We start from the raw sequence: 19,141 nt of genomic DNA on the forward strand, positions 1-19,141 counted from the left end.
ACTGAATTGAATGAAACCAAACATAGCATGAATGTTCCTTATGAGGAGCTGACCAATTGTTGTTACTTTGTAGCCGATCCGTCATCCAAGATGGCCGCCAGCGGGGGACTTAGTTTAACATAGGACCCTATGGGAAATTCATACAAATGACTTCTTATAGAGAACCACTGAATGGAATGAAACCAAACATAGTATGAATGTTCCCTATGAGGTGATGACCAAGTGTTGTTACTTTGTTGCCGATCCATCATCCAAGATGGCCGCCAGTGGGGGACTTAGTTTAACATAGGACCCTATGGGAAATTCATACAAATGACTTCTTTTAGAGAACCACTCAATGGAATGAAACCAAACATAGTATGAATGTTCCCTATAAGGTTATGACCAAGTGTTGTTACTTTGTAGCCGATCCATCATCCAAGATGGCCGCCAGTGGGGGACTTAGTTTAACATAGGACCCTATGGGAAATTCATACAAATGACTTCTTTTAGAGAACCACTGAATGGAATGAAACCAAACATAGTATGAATGTTCCCTATGAGGTGATGACCAAGTGTTGTTACTTTGTAGTCGACCCATCATCCAAGATGGCCGCCAGCGGGGGACTTAGTTTAACATAGAATCCTAGGGGAAATTCATACAAATGACTTCTTTTAGAGAACCACTGAATGGAATGAAACCAAACATAGTATGAATGTTCCTTATGAGGTGCTGACCAAGTGTTGTTACTTTGTAGCCAATCCAACATCCAAGATGGCCGCCAGTGGGGTGATTTTGTTAAACATAGGACCCTATGGGAAATGCATACAAAAGTCTTCTTCTAGAGAACCACTTAATTGAATGAAATCAAACATAGCATATATGTTCCTTTCTTAATGAGGTGGTGGCCAAGTGTTGTTACTTTGTAGCCAAATTTTATCTTTTTTTTATATGATTTCAAAAACCCAAGTAGAGTCAGGTGAGCGATACAGGCTCTTGAGAGCCTCTAGTTATCAGTCTAAGCCTTGTAGAATCCTAAAGGAAAAAAAAAAGTAAATAGAATCATCACATACAGTAGATATATTGTAAGACCTTGGTAGAGGTCAGTGAATAGCAAAAATTGACAACATACTAGATAGGTTAATTAATTACTTATTTGAGTACACTCTTTAAGGTGAGAAACATTTGAAAAAAGAAGATGTCAGAAAAATGTTTTACTAAAGAACACATGAAAAGTTTTCAAAGGCATAAAAATTCAAGATATACTTTATTAATATTTTAGCCTTCAAAGTTAGGCTTCATCACTTGATATTGACATACCTTATTTTTTTCTTTTTTTTTCAGATGGCCCCACTATGTACAGGACGAGCAGGTGCTTGTGTTGTCCATGTCCCTCACAGATGACTAGAGCGGAAATGGTCATTATCTTCACTCAAGAAGTGGCCATCAGGATTTTTCAAAGGAAGAAAACACAAATCTCATAACAGATTAAAAGAGACAGATGCTATATGAAGTAACTTGTCTTGGTATAAAACTGTCACCATGGTCAGTCTAAAGGTTACACATCCAAACAGACCAAGAAAAAATTGTTTGTAAACATGGATGAAGACAGATCTGGCAAATTTACCTCCTGTTTTTTATTTACCAATTATTTTGCCAATCATGACTTTTTTATAGAAGGGCATTCTATTTATAGTCATTATAAATTACCAACACATATCCTCTTATACTTACTAAGTTTTAGTTTGGTATGATTGTTCAGTTACAAGTAGTAACAAATTGTTACTAGTAATTGATTTGGGACTAATGTACTTTCTATGTTAATCAAGTATAAAATACCAAACCTGATACACGTTTCTAGAGTTATCTCCCTTTGGGAAAAGATAGAAACCTGAGATTTTTTTACCAAGTGTTATTTGATATTAAATGCTATGTCAAACATTTGACTATATTTAGTTTTATACGAAACTTATTTTATCCTGTTTAAATCAGTTGTCCTTTTTACAACAAAAAATCATGAATAATACAGTATAACTTACAATTCTAGTAGTAAAAAGTTTCATGTAAAGGGTTACAATTAATTACTACCTTTAAAGGGCATGTTCCTTACAGTATTATATTTCTAATGACATAGTTATTTTATGATTATAGTATCAATGCAAATGTTATTGTGCAATCTTTTTTTTATTATATAAGTGCTATATTTTGTTTAGTGTGTGTGATAGAAAGTAGTTGTTTTAAAGGTAATAATGAAATATAATCAAATAAGTTTTGGTGTTTTCACAGTGCCTTTTGAAATAATGGTGCCTTTCATAGAAATTTATACATTAATTAGACAAGAGTTTAACTAACTCACAACATTGTCGGGACCAAAGTCTGATTTATTTGTTATAAAAAGTTTTTTGATGGTAGAAACTTGACTTTTTGTATGTTTTGTTGTTGATATTCATGTTTTCATTATGTGTATTATGAACTAATTATAAGTTTCATCATCTTAGTTCAATAGTGGTTGTACATATTTTTAAATTTGCAAAGTTCATGTTCAGTGATTTCAGTCGGACATTTTAAAGTTCCTTCATCAGATATTTATTTGTAATGTTAGTTACGGATAATGAAGCTTATATTTTTATGCTATCTGTAATAAGGTTGATCGCGATTCATTTGAAAATTTCTTTGAAGTCTTCAAAATCAGAGTCCTTGATTCCAAAATACTTAAAATCACCATTTAATAAGAATAAAGAGAATTTTGTTTCAAAATTTTAAAAGTAATAAATGAAAATGTTTATATTGGTGCTATCTGATATTTATCTTCCATTCGCTCAAATTCTATTTATCATATCATTCAACATCGAAGGTTTAAAAATATCCAGTTACCAAAACTGTGTGTATGTAAATAAATTAGCATAAGATTTCTTGATATGAAGTAGTTTAATGATCATATAAAAAATTATTTCCACAAATTGAAAGTAGTAGTTATAATTTGTTTTTTGGTATTTTTTGTAGGATATTTTTATTTGGTATACTTAGGATCCTGTTTTTGCCTAATTGTTTCTCCACAAAATAATATGAATTTGCAATACCAGCTTATTAATTATATGATAATAACTTTTCTAGTTAAAAAAAATATGTATCAGTTTTAAGTAATTTTAGAGAAATTTTCAAAAATCATAAAAATGCTAATGATATGGTCAATACCAACAAAATTAAGGGTCATCGCATTCTTGTTTCACAAACATGATTTAGTCAATAATTCTGTTGTTCAGTATAAAGATTTGACAATAGTATTATGATTAGGAAAGTTTGGGATCACTTTGTAAGACCAATAAAATCAATGTAAAATCCTTTATTTGCATCAAATTTTTAACAATTTTCAAACAATTGTAAATTTGAATCAATCACAAAGTGAAGCAACAATTCAAAGTTAACATATTCATAAATCTATGATCCTTTTACATTTATCAAATTCATTAAAATATGCAACTGAAAATATTAAAAAAATGAAAAATCTCAAAATAATTAGGCCACATATATAGGCATTTTATCCTTGGCATTTCAATCAACATTGATTTATTTTCATTTGATTTTAATTTCATTTTTGAATGAATAGAAAATAGGTACATTTGTAGTTAGAGTGTTAAGCTAATCCAAAATATCACTTCCATTGGTAAATCGTCTTCCTCTACAATTACAAGTATGTAAAAAATGTAAATAAGGAATAAATTATTTTTATATCATAATCAATAAATATCATACTTAAGATAAATATTTTCAAATGCATGGTTAGGATAGATTTCATATGATTGTTAGTATAAGTGTTTGCTTATATAAAAGTGAAATAACAGTGCTAAAAGTGCTACCTGTCAGATTGTCTCATGTGTTCAACTCAGTCTCTCTCTTTCTGTTCAGATATTACAAGGGGAAGTAATCACACATTTTCTTTCTAGTTGTACATTTTCATAAAGAATCTGTTTTCCTATTGTTTAATTGGCTGTCCATTTTTTTGTGAAAAACAATATTCAAATTTGAAATCAATTATTATGATGATTTTATTTAAATGTTTAAAACCATTGTTGATTTGTTGATAGGACATTTACTATAATATTATGTTTGAAAATCTTCCAAAAACTCTTGAAAATACACAAAAAAAAGTAAATTAAGCTAATAATGACAGTGATGCTCATTTTATGCTATTCAAGTTTGATCATATAGTTATTTCCTTTATGGTGTTTTTTTTTAAATAGACAATTCTTTAAAACTTTCTTGTATTTTATACAGTAAATTTCCATTTTACCAAATAGATTCTGCATCTTTAATGATCAACAGCGAATATTTTTACCAATTTGATTAACTGTAAATTCATTATTCTTTTGATGCCAATTTATGTTGATGTCCTTGATGAAAATAAACCAAGAATTGAAATGTTTTATGATGTATAAGTTTTCTGTTTGTTTATATGTAAAATTTGGCAAAACCCTGGAATCAAATATCCATGGAAAATACAAGTTTTCCTCAATCATGGAAATAATTGAGTCTACAAAAGCTACTTGCATCAAGTAGCCTAACACCTATTGTGTTACCATATTATTGTTTAATCAATCCCTCCATAAATGTATGTACATATTATCTCATTCCTGTTTTGTACTTTATAATAAAAAGTCAAATAAAATTTTAAAACTTATTGAGTGTTGTATTTTCTAGTTTTAAACATTTTAAGTGCATTGAGAATGCATTTTGGAATTAAGAGGCATAATACGCCATGTATAATATTCCGAGTTCAATCACAGAATTAAAAACAGTTCACATGATTAAAATATATGGGGTTTTATTGTAAACTAATTAATTTTTCATGGCGTTTTATATTGTGAGTAGAACAATAATACAAATATGTAAAACTGGATTTCTCACTTATAAAATATATCAAGAAATTAAGAAAATCACAAAAAATAAAGTCTTCCAGAAAAGGCTAAAGCAAAAAGAACCTGCAAACAGAAGTTGGTTTACAATTATACATTAATTGGGTTTAAATCTTTTGTATATGTAACACTCGCCTGGCGTACACAATTTTAATCCTGGTATCTATGTTGAGTATATATCAAACCAACACAGTTTAGTTTAAACAATATTTTATTCAAAGAAATTGAATTGGATTGGGCAACAGGCATAGCCTATGTAAAACCAACACAAGAACCTAAATACATGTAACCGGTCAAAATACAGTTCTACAATAGACACAACAAGTCTGACAAGAAGTTAATAAATTAACGCTGACTACTGCCATCAATACCGATTTCATTAGAGGTTTCCTCCACGAACAGTATCACCAGCCCAGTAGTTAGCACTTCTATATAAATAAACTGTTTATAAAACTTTGATAATTTTTTTTTTAAATACTCAGGATTACCAATCCAAGTTATAGATTACGTTAGCTTTATTTTATATTTTAATTGGGGATTAAACAAATTTGATTTTATTTGATTTGATATGGTTTTTTTTAGGCAAAACCTTTTGGAACTTTGGGTCCTCAATGCACTTGAAATTCAAGCTTTATTTGGCCTTTTAAACTTTTTATACGACAGCAAAAATTTGTGGTCATATTTTGGTATCATGTCATCATGACGTCTGAAGACATTTGGTTTCTGGACAATAACTTAAGTAAATAGAAATCTATGAAATTTAAACACAAGGTTTATAACCACAAAAGGAAGGTTGGGGGTTTTGGTCTCAACAGTTTAGAAAAAAGGGGCAGAATAAGCATTTTTCAAGTTTCCAGACAATAACTTGTGGAATGCTGTATGGTTCTCTGAAATTATACCACAAGTTTCCATACCACAAAGGGATGGTTAGGATTAGCATTGGGGGTTATGACTCAAACTGTTTAGGAATTAGTGGCAAAAAGGGGTAAAAACAAGGGATTTCTGGTTAATGGACAATGACTTAAATACAATACATAATTTAAAAGCAGTGTACAAAGGAATGGTGTATTGTCTTGAGGTGATTAGCTGTCAATTTATTTTTAGAAATATGACTAATATGACAGAATACAGAGATAAATTGAATTAATAAAATAATGCAGAGATAACTTATACTAATACATACATGTGCTCAACATATTAAATGATAATTTGGGATCTTAGTGACAATCTTAATTCATATCACTTAGAACATATATAGATTAATAAAATTGAGAATGGAAATGGGGAATGTGTCAAAGAGACAACAACCCGACCAAATAAAAAACAACAGCAGAGGGTCACCAACAGGTCTTCAATGTAGCGAGAAATTCCCGCACCCGGAGGCGTCCTTCAGTTGGCCCCTAAACAAATATATACTCTCTATTAGATTCCTCTATAGCAATTTAGATTCCTCTATAGCAATTATGCAGCCTATCTTTCAGCTTTTGTTATGTAGTATTGATTTTTTTTTTCTGTCTTGAAATTGGGTGCTACAACAGGGTGTTGGGTGAGCTATTTATAAAAGTAAACCATTATGGGTCAAGGTATGGCCTTTAACACAGAGCCTTGGCTCACACTGAACAGCAAGCTATAAAGGGACCCAAAAATTACTATTGTAAAACCATTCAAACGGGAAAACCAACGGTCTAATCTATATAAAAACGAGAAACACGTATGAACTACATAAACAGACGACATCTACTTACATCAGACTAAGGACAGATCTATCACAAGCCAGGAACATGTTGGTTCAAGTCTATAGTATTTGTTTTTCGTAAATTGTTTTGTTATAAATTAGGCCATCATTTGTCTCTATTATAATATTAGGTCCAACTTCTATAATCGACCATTCCGTATATGTTTTAAATTGCTGAAGACCGTGCCTTTGCCTATAATTGCTATCACCCACTCATTCAAATTTGGTTGATAGTGGTTTCATTGGCAATCAAACCAAATCTCCTTTTTAGCTCACCTGGCCCGAAGGCCCAAGTGAGCTTTTCCCATCACTTTGCGTCCGGCGTCCGTCGTCGTCCGGCGTCGTTAACTTTTACAAAAATCTTCTCATCTGAAACTACTGGGCCAAATTAAATCAAACCGGGTCACAATCATCATTGGGGTATCTTGTTAAAGAATGTGTTCGGTGGCCCGGCCAACCAACCAAGATGACCGCCATGGCTAAAAATAGAACATAGGGGTAAATGCAGTTTTTGGCTTATAACTCAAAAAACAAAGTATTTAGAGCAAATCTGACATGGGGGTAAAATTGTTTATCAGGTCAAGATCTATCTGCCCTGTAATTTTCCTCAGAATCGGACAATCCGTTGTTGGGTTGCTGCCCCTGAATTGGTAATTTTATGGAAATTTCGCTGTTTTTGGTTATTATCTTGAATATTATTATAGATAGAGATAAACTGTAAACAGCAATAATGTTCAGCAACGTAAGATTTACAAATAAGTCAACATGACCGAAATGGTCAATTGACCCCTTAAGGAGTTATTGCCCTTTACAGTCAATTTTTAACCATTTTTCGTAAATCTTAGTAGTCTGAAACGACTGGGCTAAATTAATCCAAACTTGGCCACAATTATCTTTGGGGTATGTAGTTTAAAAAACGTGTCCGGTGACCCGGCCATCAAACCAAGATGGCCGCCACGGCTAAATATAGAACATAGGGGTAAAATGCAGTTTTGGGCTTATAACTCAAATAGCAAAGCATTTAGAGCAAATCTGACGAAGTTAAATTGTTTACCATGTCAAGATCTATCTGCCCTGAAATTTTCAAATTGACCCAAAAACCGGTTGTTGGGTTGCTGCCCCTAAATTAGTAATTTTAAGGAAATTTTGCCGTTTTTTGTTATTATTTTGAATATTATTATAGATAGAGATAAACTGTAAACAGAAATAATAATCAGCAAAGTAAGACCTAAAAATAAGTCAATATGACCAAAATGGTCAATTGACCCCCTAAGGAGTTATTGTCCTTTATAGTCAATTTTTAACAATTTTCATAAAATTTGTAAATTTTTACTAACATTTTCCACTGAAACTACTGGGCCAAGGTCATTATAGATAGAGATAATTGTAAGCAGCAAGAATGTTCAGTAAAGTAAGATGTACAAACACATCATCATCACCAAAACACAATTTTGTCTTGAATCCATGCTTCTTTTGTTTAATATTCACATATACCAAGGTGAGCGACACAGGCTCTTTAGAGCCTCTTGTTTTTTTATTGTTCCCTCAAACTTCTTTTCTTATGCTCAAGGAAGTACGAATTCTCTGATTCATACGGAATAACAACAACAAAATACAACAGAGGAACACAAAGGGTATATTTAGCAATGGCTATTACTTTTAAGAGATACAACCGAACACAGTATAATTAAACTCATCATAGATAACAAAAAAAATTATATGGTTTTTATTCGTCCGATACTTGAGTATTCATCAGAAGTTTATGATAATTGTGGGAACACAAATTCTGATCGGATAGAAATATTCAAATCGAGGCTGCTCGCATAGTTACTGGATTACCAAGTTATGCTAGCCGAAACGCTATTTACAGGGAGACGGGATGGGGAAAAATAAGCGTAAGGCGGGAGGTAAAAAAGTTAGCCATGTTTTATAAAATTATTAACAATCAGGCTCCAGATTATTTACATGACTTGGTTCCAGAATTTGTGTCTGATATTAGTAATTACAATTTACGAAACAGACACAATATCACTATTCCAGTGAATCGTTTGTCGGTTTATCAACATTCTTATTTCCCAGCATTCATAACATTGTGGAACACTTTAGATATTATTATTAGACAGAGTCCTACATTTTCATCATTTAAAAGCAAATTGCATATGTTATACTATAAGAATAAAAGACCTCCGAGGCATTTTTTTCTCTGGAGACCGCTTACTATCTGTATTACATGCAAGGCTGCGAAACCATTGTAGCACACTTCAATCTTGTTTATGTGGCTTCACCAATGAAGATGCTAAACATTATTTATTATATTGTAACAATTTTTCATCACAAAGGCTTTTAATGATAAATGAAATCAATGTTTTTGCTGTCAATATTACAATTGAGTTATTGCTCTCTGGTGATGAGTCTTTGAGTTCTGAAGAAAATGATATTGTTTTTCTATCCGTACAAAAGTATATAAAAAGTACCAAGCGTTTTTCTCACATTTGACAACCTTATTCTGTAACAGATCTTACTAGAACATGATCAATGTATGTACGCTCTTTTGGGTACGATAATCGAATGATCTTTATGATTGACTTTTGTATTCTGAAACGTTTCAATGGATTTAAGTAAAAAACAAAATTGATACTTTCAATTACGTGTATATTTATTCCGTTTTTCTGTTAATCCGTAACTATAAACTATTAATGTGTAATTTACATTTAAACAAATTCATACACACATGACTTAAGTCACTTGTCATGTACACTAACATATTTAATTTACACAGTTGGGTGTGTTTGCATTTTTTTGTTCTGAAAATAGGCGCATTCGATTGGTTATATTAAGTGGTAAATATCCATTGATTCGATTCTTAAACTTTATATGTAATTTATTTTTATATCTTCATGCTTAAATAATAATTGGTTAAAGTCATATTTATGTAATGTTCATTCATGTGTATATTTATGTATATATTGGAGAAGACGTTACTAAGTTGAAAAACTTGTGTCTAATCCATTTGTCTCTTTTTGGAACAATAAAATATGTTTTAACTATAGATAACAGGACTAAATTTAGTATATACGCCAGGCGCGCGTTTCGTCTACAAAAGACTCATCAGTGACGCTCGAATCCAAAAAAGTTAGAAAGGCCAAATAAAGAACGAAGTTGAAGAGCATTGAGGACCAAAATTCCAAAAAGTTTTGCCAAATACAGCTAAGGTAATCTATGCTTGAGGTAGAAAAGCCTTAGTATTTCAAAAATTCCAAAATAACGTCCTTTAGAATTTCGAGCATATTACAACTGTTCTCTGGTATAACAGTTTTTATGTTATATAAATATATCTTATCATCATGTTGTGTTAAATAAAACTACACTTTTTTTTATCACTGATTGACCTTTTTTTGTCATTGAAACCATTTTTGTCTTTATTGCTTGAATTGTAGAAAAGACAAATAATTTCTCATCAATTTCTGCATTTCTTGTTTCCAGATAGCTACAAGGTGATTTTCAGAATCCTCCTACTTGGATAGCAGTTGCACAACACTTTTGTAGACATTTGACAATGATAGATACTTTTGTTGATATATTTTCATATTGGGTGGGGTCGCTTTAGTAAAGGCCTAGAGATCGACTATACTTTGTTATTCATAGCTGTTTCGTTGGTCATTAGAACAACTTTTGAAAAGACTGTTATAAATAGATTTTTACTTTGACAACGACGTAAACCACTGCAACAGTCCTCAAATGACTGTTGATTGCATTTTTTGTTTGTTTTTCACAACCCCTAAAAGTGTTGGGACAGACATAAATTAACAGTTACAACGAAATAAGGAAGCTGTCGCAACCCTTACAGTTATTATGAAATGATTTGACAGTCATTTTCAGTCTTCCACAGACTAAGACAGTCGTACGATGACTGTTACTGGTATGGATAGTTATCAACGGTACCAGGCTTATAATTTTTACGCTAGACCAGCGTTTCGTCTTCATAAGACCCACCAGTGACGCTCAGATCAAAATAGTTATACAGACAAACAAGTTCAAGGTTGAAGAGCATTGAGGACCCAAAATTACAAAATAACAAAATAGTTGTGTGTGCCAAATACTGCTAAGGTAATCTATTCCTTGCATAAGGAAATCCTTAGTATTTCGAAAAATTTATACTTTTGTAGACAGTTGGGTTTTCGTCACGTATTGAACACTCACGTAGATAAGAAATTAAATGAATTATGATTATCTAAGATTTACTAAATATCTTTAGCGGGTTATTTAGTTGTCGATCAGATTCCCTGGGTGTTCACTAGCATTTCACATCTGCCAAAATAGTTATGTACTAATGATGAAAGAAGTCACACATATAACAACATCTTCATCGGTGAATAAAAGTGACAAATTAATACACCGATTAAAGTTTGCTATAAAGAACAAATATCCTGGTATATTCTCCAACATATTTCCTGATGATATCCAATCATAGTTAAATTTAATAAAAAGGGGCTCCAAATAAGATTTACGCCAATCAGAATCAATTATTGTTCATTTGCTTTTAGTTTAGATCCTGAGTAATGTCATGACTAGCCGGTGATATTGGTGAATCAGGATACATGCACGAGTACTCGGAATATTTAAGAAATCTATTTGGCAAAACTTTTAGGAATTTTGGTCCTCAATGCTCTTCAACTCCCTTCTTTATTTGGTCTTTTCAACTTTCGAGCGTCACTGATGAGTCTTTTGTAGACGAAAAGCGCGTCTGGCGTAAATACACAATTTAATACTGGTATATATGATGAGTTTATCTATATGTAGGGACATGTAAACTATGTCTCTGGTATATGTATCTGGATCATTATAAAAATTGTAAATATTTTCGTCAATTATGTTATACCGTCAGATGACATTTCTGTCGGTTGAAAATACATTTTTTTGTCGTTCCAATAAGTGTTTTTAGTTTCTTGAATGAAAATAACTAAAACCGAAGGTTAATGAAAAAGGAAATATTCAAATATTTAGGATCCGGTATTTTAGCTATTAAAACTTTGAAAAAGCATGATAAATGAATAACAAATTATTAAATCATGGTGCAGTAGTTCATATGCTAGTATCAAAGATTCTGTGACCAATTAGTTTTTATCTCATGACCTGTTAAACGTTGTCATGTAATACATTCTTTCGTGGATGATATTTTTAGGTGAGGTTCCTATATGCCTATAATAGCTGATTGTCACCGTGCGAACACAGACATGATAACATAACATGCGTAAGTAGTAAGTTTTTAAACATATTAATCTGCAATCATGATATATATAGATAGAGTAAACCGTTTTGTTATTATGTAAATATGTCATTATTTGTAAGTTGTACAATTTCATTACGGAAAATCAAAGCTTACTATTGTCATGATTGTTTTCTATTTGTATTACTGTGCTTATCCAGTGACCTTTGGGGTATCACAATAGCAATGGCTCAAACTGTTTACTAAATTGCAGTTAGATTTCTTCTCCAACTAACTGGTCAACTGGTAAAAATATTTTAGCAGATTGCTCAAGTGAAATGTTGTTAATATGAAGTGAGTGCTTTAAATTCAAAAGTAATACAGGAAACTTCTATCATAAATAGATTTAATAAATAAATAGTTTAAAACATTGTTTTGTAAGTCTATAATTTATAGCTCCGTTTTCCTACAACAGGTTAGTGCATAATTGTAATTTCGAATTTTTTTTCTAAAGCAATTACTTATCTGCTACCATTAAAGGGAAAAAATTTACCTTACTGAAAATCAGCAAAATGTTGTCACAATTTTTGTCTGACAAATATCAACTTTCCTCATTTAATTTGTTTGTAACATTACTTTTATGATTATTAAACTTTTATCCTCTGTTTTGAACAGAACAATGACATTTATTTTTAAGATGATTAAAATTTTGAAATAAAAACTGTTAAAAACCTATTATTGAACACATTCAAAGTTCTATAAATCATACAAATTCCCCTGTAAATTAAGAAAGTATCACCAGTCCAGTAGTCAGTAATTTTATTTTGACATGAATTTTTATTGATATGGTAAAATTATAGATTAACAGCTGTTTTGCCAAACTTTGCATTGTTCAAAGTACTAAGGATTCTCTACCATGGCACACAAGATAACTTTTAAGCAGTATTTGGCAAAACCTTTGTAATTTGTGTCCTAAATGCCCTTCAACTTCCTCCTAATTTGGCAATCCATTTTTTTTTTATTCAAGTCGTATTGATGATTCTTTTGTAGGCAAAACTAGAAGCCTGGTATCATTGATTAATTTTTAGTGTACAATAACTCAATAAAAATTATTTCCCTTTAATGCCAGCAGATCAGTAATTTGTATAGAAAATATTATACGAATCATAATTACACAATAACTTTGTCTTAGAAGACAAAGCTATAAAACAATGGTTTGAACTATTTATTTATAAAATCTATTTATGATAGAAGTTTCCTTGTCAAAATTAGACCTTCTTATTCAGTGACTCATACTATAGCAAGTCATTTTTTTTTTTGTTTGAAAAGAATGACAAAGATATCAACTAACTGGATCTTGATGGTAAGTATTACTTTTGATTCTAAAGCACTCACTTTATACTAACAACATTTCAAGATTTTTCAAAATTTTATTGATAACGATCAGACACATAAATGTGTAACATGAAGTCAAAGTATAATACATAAACAATTGAATGACGAAATGAGCATGCAGTACTATCTAAACACATAGAAATACAATTGTAGATATTTTAGAATAAACAAGCAATTTTCTTAATAAAAAATGACAATCGTTTGTAGACTTCTATATTACATATGGACAATAATCCTTCCATTTTAATATATTGCGGATTAATAGTATAATATTTAGGTAAGTATTTGTTTCTATAATTAACAATAGAATCATGTTGACATACAAATAAAACGTGAAATTCATCACCTATAAATTTATGACATAAAGTACATCTTCTCTCTGGTCTAGGTATATTTTGCCAACGGCCTGTCTCGATTGGAATACGTAAGTTCGATGTCCTTAATTTAGTTATCCACCCCCTATTCTGTTCAGATAGTCTGATCAGATATTTTTCTAATCCAAAGTCCTTTTTAAATGTCCCATAAAATTGTCCCCGGGATGAATTTTCTATATCGCCAAACCATGAGGTAATAAACTGATCACTCAATTTACGATCGAGATAATTTTTATCACAAAAGCAAATTTGGTTCATGAAAATATATCCTAGACCAGTGTTGTTAAATATTGATTCGACAGAATCAATCCATTTGAAAACATAATGACCATGATTCTTCAATGATAACATCAGCCTGTACAAAGAACTACTGAGTTTACTGCTATTGTTTACAACTTTACACCAATACGAAATCATTCTACATTTAACTCGAATATATAGAGGAAATCTTCCCAATTCTCCATACACCATAAAATTGGGTGTAGTATTTCGAACTTTTAAAATTCTTTTGCAAAATTTCAAATGCATCTGTTCAATAATTTTCAAATTCTCGAAACCCCAAACTTCAGAACCATATAAAAGAATGGGTTCTATCATGGAATCAAATAATTTCAGTTGCAAATCTATAGAAATGTTTTCGTTTTTAACAATTCTATGTATAAAATGCATCGATTTATGTGCTTGATCAATAAGTTTCTTTTTGGTATCTAAAAAGGTACCGTTATATTTCACTTGAGCAGTCTGCTAAAATATTTTACCAGTTGATCAGTTTGTGGGAGAAGAAATCAAACTGCAATTTGGTAAACTGTTTTAGCCATTGCTATTGTGATACACGAAAGGTCACTGGATAAGCACTGTAATAGTCTTTGAAGGCCTCGTGAAGATTAACATGTTATTCTCAAATATTTTTTCTTCGTTAAAGAAAGAATTTTATTTCTTATTATCATTATTCATTTATTTATTGATTCTCCTCTGTCCTTGTTATTTTCTCCATGAACAAATTAAACTGTATGCCTTTACATAATCAAAATTGTGTTTTTATCGTAATAAAAACTTTTAAATATAAGTGCCTATAAATAACAACATACTAGTATGCCAAAAAAATATATTTGAATGTTGATTAATTAGTATAATTATTCACAAATGAAATTATTATGTTATACATAATGCATATTTTAAGTTTTTTCTTGTCGTAGAACACACCGAGGGGTGACAGGATTGATCAAATGAAAGACCGACCGTAGGGAGGTCTTTCTTTGAGCAATCCTGACACCCCGAGGTGTGTTCTGCGACAAGAAAAACCTTAAAATATGCATTATCTGACTTATATACCGTCAAAAAAATATTATTTTTGATGAAGATTTGCAAAATTTAATATTCTTTTTTACCGACAACACTAAAGTGGGATATTCCTTTCTAATGCGTTCAGGTTTTAATACGCCCTACGGCTCAGGTAGAATGTGAAATACAACTCACTAATTAATCTAGATATAAAACTTTTAAAATTTATTATGCATACAAAATAGAAATATTACTGTAACTGCATGAAGTAAGACACAAATGTATTGTTACAATCTGATAACGGTGTATGACAAATACAAGACACATTGTAAGTAATTTATTGTACCACTTAGATTATGGAAAAAGGGGGAGGGCGTATGTTTTTAATGGGTTTTTTTCTATTTGTAATGTCATTTCTATCGCGGAAAAGTGGTTATTTTTTCTTACAATTTTAATTGAATCGAATGAAAAATTCAGAAAGATTGTCTTTTGAATAGCAATACATTTTTATCAAAGTATGATTTCCTATTCAGTGTGTATCGTCCTGAACATGCTTGAAATATTTGCCACTAGACGTTAAGCAAGCAACCAAAAATCAATCAACATATTCAGTGTGACTCAATAAGATTTTCAAAATCTTACACACGATTATGTTAAATCTGGCTTGTTTTTATGAAAGTCTACATTAAAATTCATCTCACATATATGATAATGTTTCTTTATTGTAGCGATAAATTAACAAAACTTCACGTTATTTGTTTCTAAAATTAAAATGCGGGCAATGACGGTTTCTTTTACACCTATCATTGATTGAACTTTAAAAAATAAATTTCCAAATCGGCAACAAAAAACTATCAGACGAATAAAATTTTGAAGTAAATTATAGATTGCATTTTTATATAGGAAAATAATGACCTCACACAGGTCATTATCTTGTGCCTTGGAGCATATTTCATTGAAACATGGTATCGTCCTGGTTGATTCTGAAAAAGAATGACCTATCGTTCTGAAAGAAAATAACTCTATATAGGTATATAATTGCCAATAACATGTATGTGAGCGTTCAACCACCCCTATGACCTAGGACAGTGATGTATCAGCACAACATATAAGATTGAACTTTCAAATCAATGTTCCCTTTCTGATTCAAATACTTTCCAATATGTGCCCGATAATGACCCCTACATACCTTTCCCCTTTTTGCCAAGCCTTTCACACTTTCTTCCAAGAACCTTTCTTTTTTTCTTTAATTTTATTGAACTGAATAGTCTTTAATAATGAACTAAAAACAATTTTTTTTAGGTAAAAAGAAATGTTTCTCCAGTGAGTATTCAACAAACAGCGGTGATATCTCATACAAATTACATAACAAAGAGGTATGGCTTCAGCTACAGTTCACGCTTATAGAAAAACAAATTATGCTAGAATCGGCCAAGCTGCTCAAAATGAACTTCCAAATATTTTACGCGAGCTTCTCCTTATCAAAGAACCTCCAAATTTATTGCAAAGCCACGTGATGCAAAACGATGATCTCAAAAGAAGATTAAGAGATGGAGATAAGTTGAAAATACAGCAGGTTGCCAATAATAATGGATATAACGGGTTTGATATACCTTTAATGTACACATTGATCCGAAATTTGAAATTAGTTCCTCCACCAACACAAGGATGGGACAAGAAGGATCCTACTCCGGTTGAATTGACAGTTGGTGATGATGTAGAACGCATAAGACGATTACGAAATGAAATATTACATCGCGGAGATGCAGACGTACATAAAGACGTATTATCAGTTTATATGTGCACATTTAAGGAAATAGCTGGTAGACTTGAGACATATCTCGGTAAACGGAAAGATGAGTTTGTATCACAGATAGAAAGTCTAGAAACGTGTTGTATGGATATTGAAACAGAACGAACTTATCTTGATAACTTGAAGGAATTAATTAGTAAAGAAGTTCAACTGAAAGGCGAAGTAGCTGATGTTCAGAGCGATATTCGCCATCTACGAAGAGATTTTGAAGTTGAAATATGTAAGTGTTCAGGACATTTCATTTGGTTTAATAATAAAATTGAAAATGGAAATGGGAAATATGCCAAAGAAACAACAACTCGACCAAAGAGTAGACAACATGTTTTGAGAATGTTACTCACGCTTCAGGACACCTTGAATTTAATCCTGTTCTATATGGATTTTAGATTTATCAAAATTTCCAAGCTTTAAGTCATTGCATTATGCCATCTCTCCCAAACTATGAAGTAAAAAGAGAAATACAAAACTCTCAAGTCAAAATAATAAGACGAATTTTAATCATTGATAATTTAATAAAAAGAAACAAATATAAACACCAATACAATTTTAGTAGTATTGATAAGTGTGTATCATTTATTTATTTATGTATCATATTTGTTTGTTTGTCTGTTCATTTTAGTATTGATTTATTTAAAGTGGTGTAAACATATGGTCAAAACTCTGGTAATTGTTTAATTAAATACATAAAAAACAAGGATATTTACTGTTTGCAATAGTTATCAAAAGTACCAGAATTATAATTCAGTACGCCATACGCGCGCTTCTTCTACACAAGACTCATCAGTGACGCTCAGAACAAAATAGTTGTAAAGCCAAACAAGTACAAAGTTGAAGAGCATAGAGGACCAAAAAATCCAAAAGTTGTGCCACATACGCCTAAGGTAATCTATGCCTGGAATAAGAAAATCCTTAAAAAAAAGTTTTTTTCAACAGGAAATTTATAAAAATGATCATAAAATTGATATTCACCGGCGTGCTGACAACTTGGCTGGTGCAATTAAGCTACCTATTTTAATAAAATCTTTTTTTTTAATTTTTAACCATGCTGTATACGTTGCTTTTGTTGTCCTTCATTTTGCTGATATTATTACAATATTACAGAACTATATACTAGTAACTACTCGCAAAAACATACCTTTAGATGATGCTGTTTTATTGTTTAAGATTGACACCAATGAATTGTTACCAGAACATGTTATAAGCTTGTTTTGTATCACTATTCTTACATTAAGGATGCAAATTCAATTTGTCATTCGTTGTTTTAGTGGACAAAAAGAAACTGAAGAAAAAAAGTTACATACGAAAGGAAACAATTAAATGGAAACATGAAAGTTTTTTGGGAATCGGAGGCGACAAATCTCAATGTTATCAACTATACAACTATGAAATGCACTCTGGAGAAATGGTTCCAGTATATATTCAGGATGGTTATGATATCACAGAGACTTTAAACATTGATGATGGCAAGCTTCAATTTGGCATTAACAAGGGGATCTTATTCATTGTTTATCATGACAAAAATTTGACGCCTTACCAGCACAGGTTTATACAGAATGAGATTCAGAAAAAAGCTTATGCTACAAACGAATCCTTAAAAGATCTGACAAGTGGTAAAATAGATTTTTCCTGGATAGTAGGGGACTATTTGCGTGATTTCAAAAATGTCTTTATTTAATTACTCGTATTCGTTTGCACTGTTACTAATTTTGATTTCGCGAAACCCTAACAGAATGAATTGATGTTAACATTTGCATCTGCATAGAAATTCAAAATTACCAGTTCGATTAAGTGTGTATATGATCTTCAATATGTTTATGTTTTCAGTAGTAATACTTAATTTAAAGACAGGTGGAAGATACCGAAAGAATATTCAAACTCATAAGTCGGAAATAAACTGACAACGCCATGACAAAAACGAAATCCAACCAAAAGACAAACAAAACACTATATAGAAGACTATAGACTGGGCAATATGAACCCCATCAGCAAACGGGGGTGATCTGAGGAACTTCGAAAGTGTGAGCAAATCAGGCTCCACGTGTGGGATCTGTCGTGTTGTTTATTTAAGAACAAATTCAGTGACATGCAGTAAAATATCAGATTTATAGATTAAACTTATTGATTGGATTTTTTCCCGAACACAGTTAATAATTCCATTTAATATGGATATTATTTTATTTTAGAAATTTAGGAAACACACGATATAATAAGATCGAAACTTAATAATACTTCTGACAAAATTCTAAATTTATCGAAGAAAGATTTTTGAAAATCAGGTGAATTTTATAGGACAACAAAAAAACTCACATGAGAATTTCACATGGCAAACATCTACTGGGACCCCTAGCTCCCCATATTAGAATAATTTCTATTATAAAATACTAAGTACTTTGTATACCTAAAATAGTCTCACTTAACATTTCGTTACCTTATCCCCATCACCA

The 19,141-nt window shown here is 31.2% G+C and overlaps 2 protein-coding genes across 12 annotated transcripts in view; both read left to right on the forward strand.

The window, feature by feature from the left end:
• Nucleotides 1–4,658, forward strand: part of LOC143041934 (kelch-like protein 5) — a 70,685-nt gene extending 66,027 nt beyond the window's left edge. For all 10 annotated transcript variants that reach the window (XM_076214085.1, XM_076214086.1, XM_076214080.1 and 7 more), the window contains one exon: nucleotides 1,325–4,658. In XM_076214085.1, coding sequence (XP_076070200.1) covers nucleotides 1,325–1,384 — 60 coding nt within the window. In that variant the 3' untranslated portion in view covers nucleotides 1,385–4,658. The remainder of the gene's footprint in view (nucleotides 1–1,324) is intronic.
• A 7,004-nt stretch (nucleotides 4,659–11,662) lies between these two features.
• LOC143043285 (uncharacterized) lies at nucleotides 11,663–18,411 on the forward strand. Of its 2 annotated transcripts, none has more exons than XM_076215668.1 (3): nucleotides 11,663–11,879; nucleotides 16,187–16,917; nucleotides 17,963–18,411. In XM_076215668.1, the coding sequence occupies exons 2-3, from the start codon at nucleotides 16,263–16,265 to the stop codon at nucleotides 18,370–18,372; spliced, it is 1,065 nt and encodes a 354-aa protein (XP_076071783.1). In that variant the 5' UTR covers nucleotides 11,663–11,879; nucleotides 16,187–16,262; the 3' UTR covers nucleotides 18,373–18,411. The 2 variants fall into 2 exon arrangements, with proteins under 2 accessions (XP_076071783.1, XP_076071784.1); XM_076215669.1 differs by lacking the exon at nucleotides 11,663–11,879 and adding an exon at nucleotides 15,137–15,212.
• Nucleotides 18,412–19,141: the final 730 nt, after the last annotated feature.

Source organism: Mytilus galloprovincialis, chromosome 8 (assembly GCF_965363235.1).
Source record: "Mytilus galloprovincialis chromosome 8, xbMytGall1.hap1.1, whole genome shotgun sequence".
NCBI classification, from domain to species: Eukaryota; Metazoa; Mollusca; class Bivalvia; order Mytilida; family Mytilidae; genus Mytilus; species Mytilus galloprovincialis.

What these genes read in the sequence shown, in the direction of transcription:
- LOC143043285 (XM_076215668.1), top strand. Translation starts at nt 16,263, where the DNA reads ATGGCTTCAGCTACAGTTCACGCTTATAGAAAAACAAATTATGCTAGA. An exon ending in AGATTTTGAAGTTGAAATAT is followed by an intron (nt 16,918 to 17,962) that starts GTAAGTGTTCAG and finishes TCGTTGTTTTAG; the next exon opens with TGGACAAAAAGAAACTGAAG.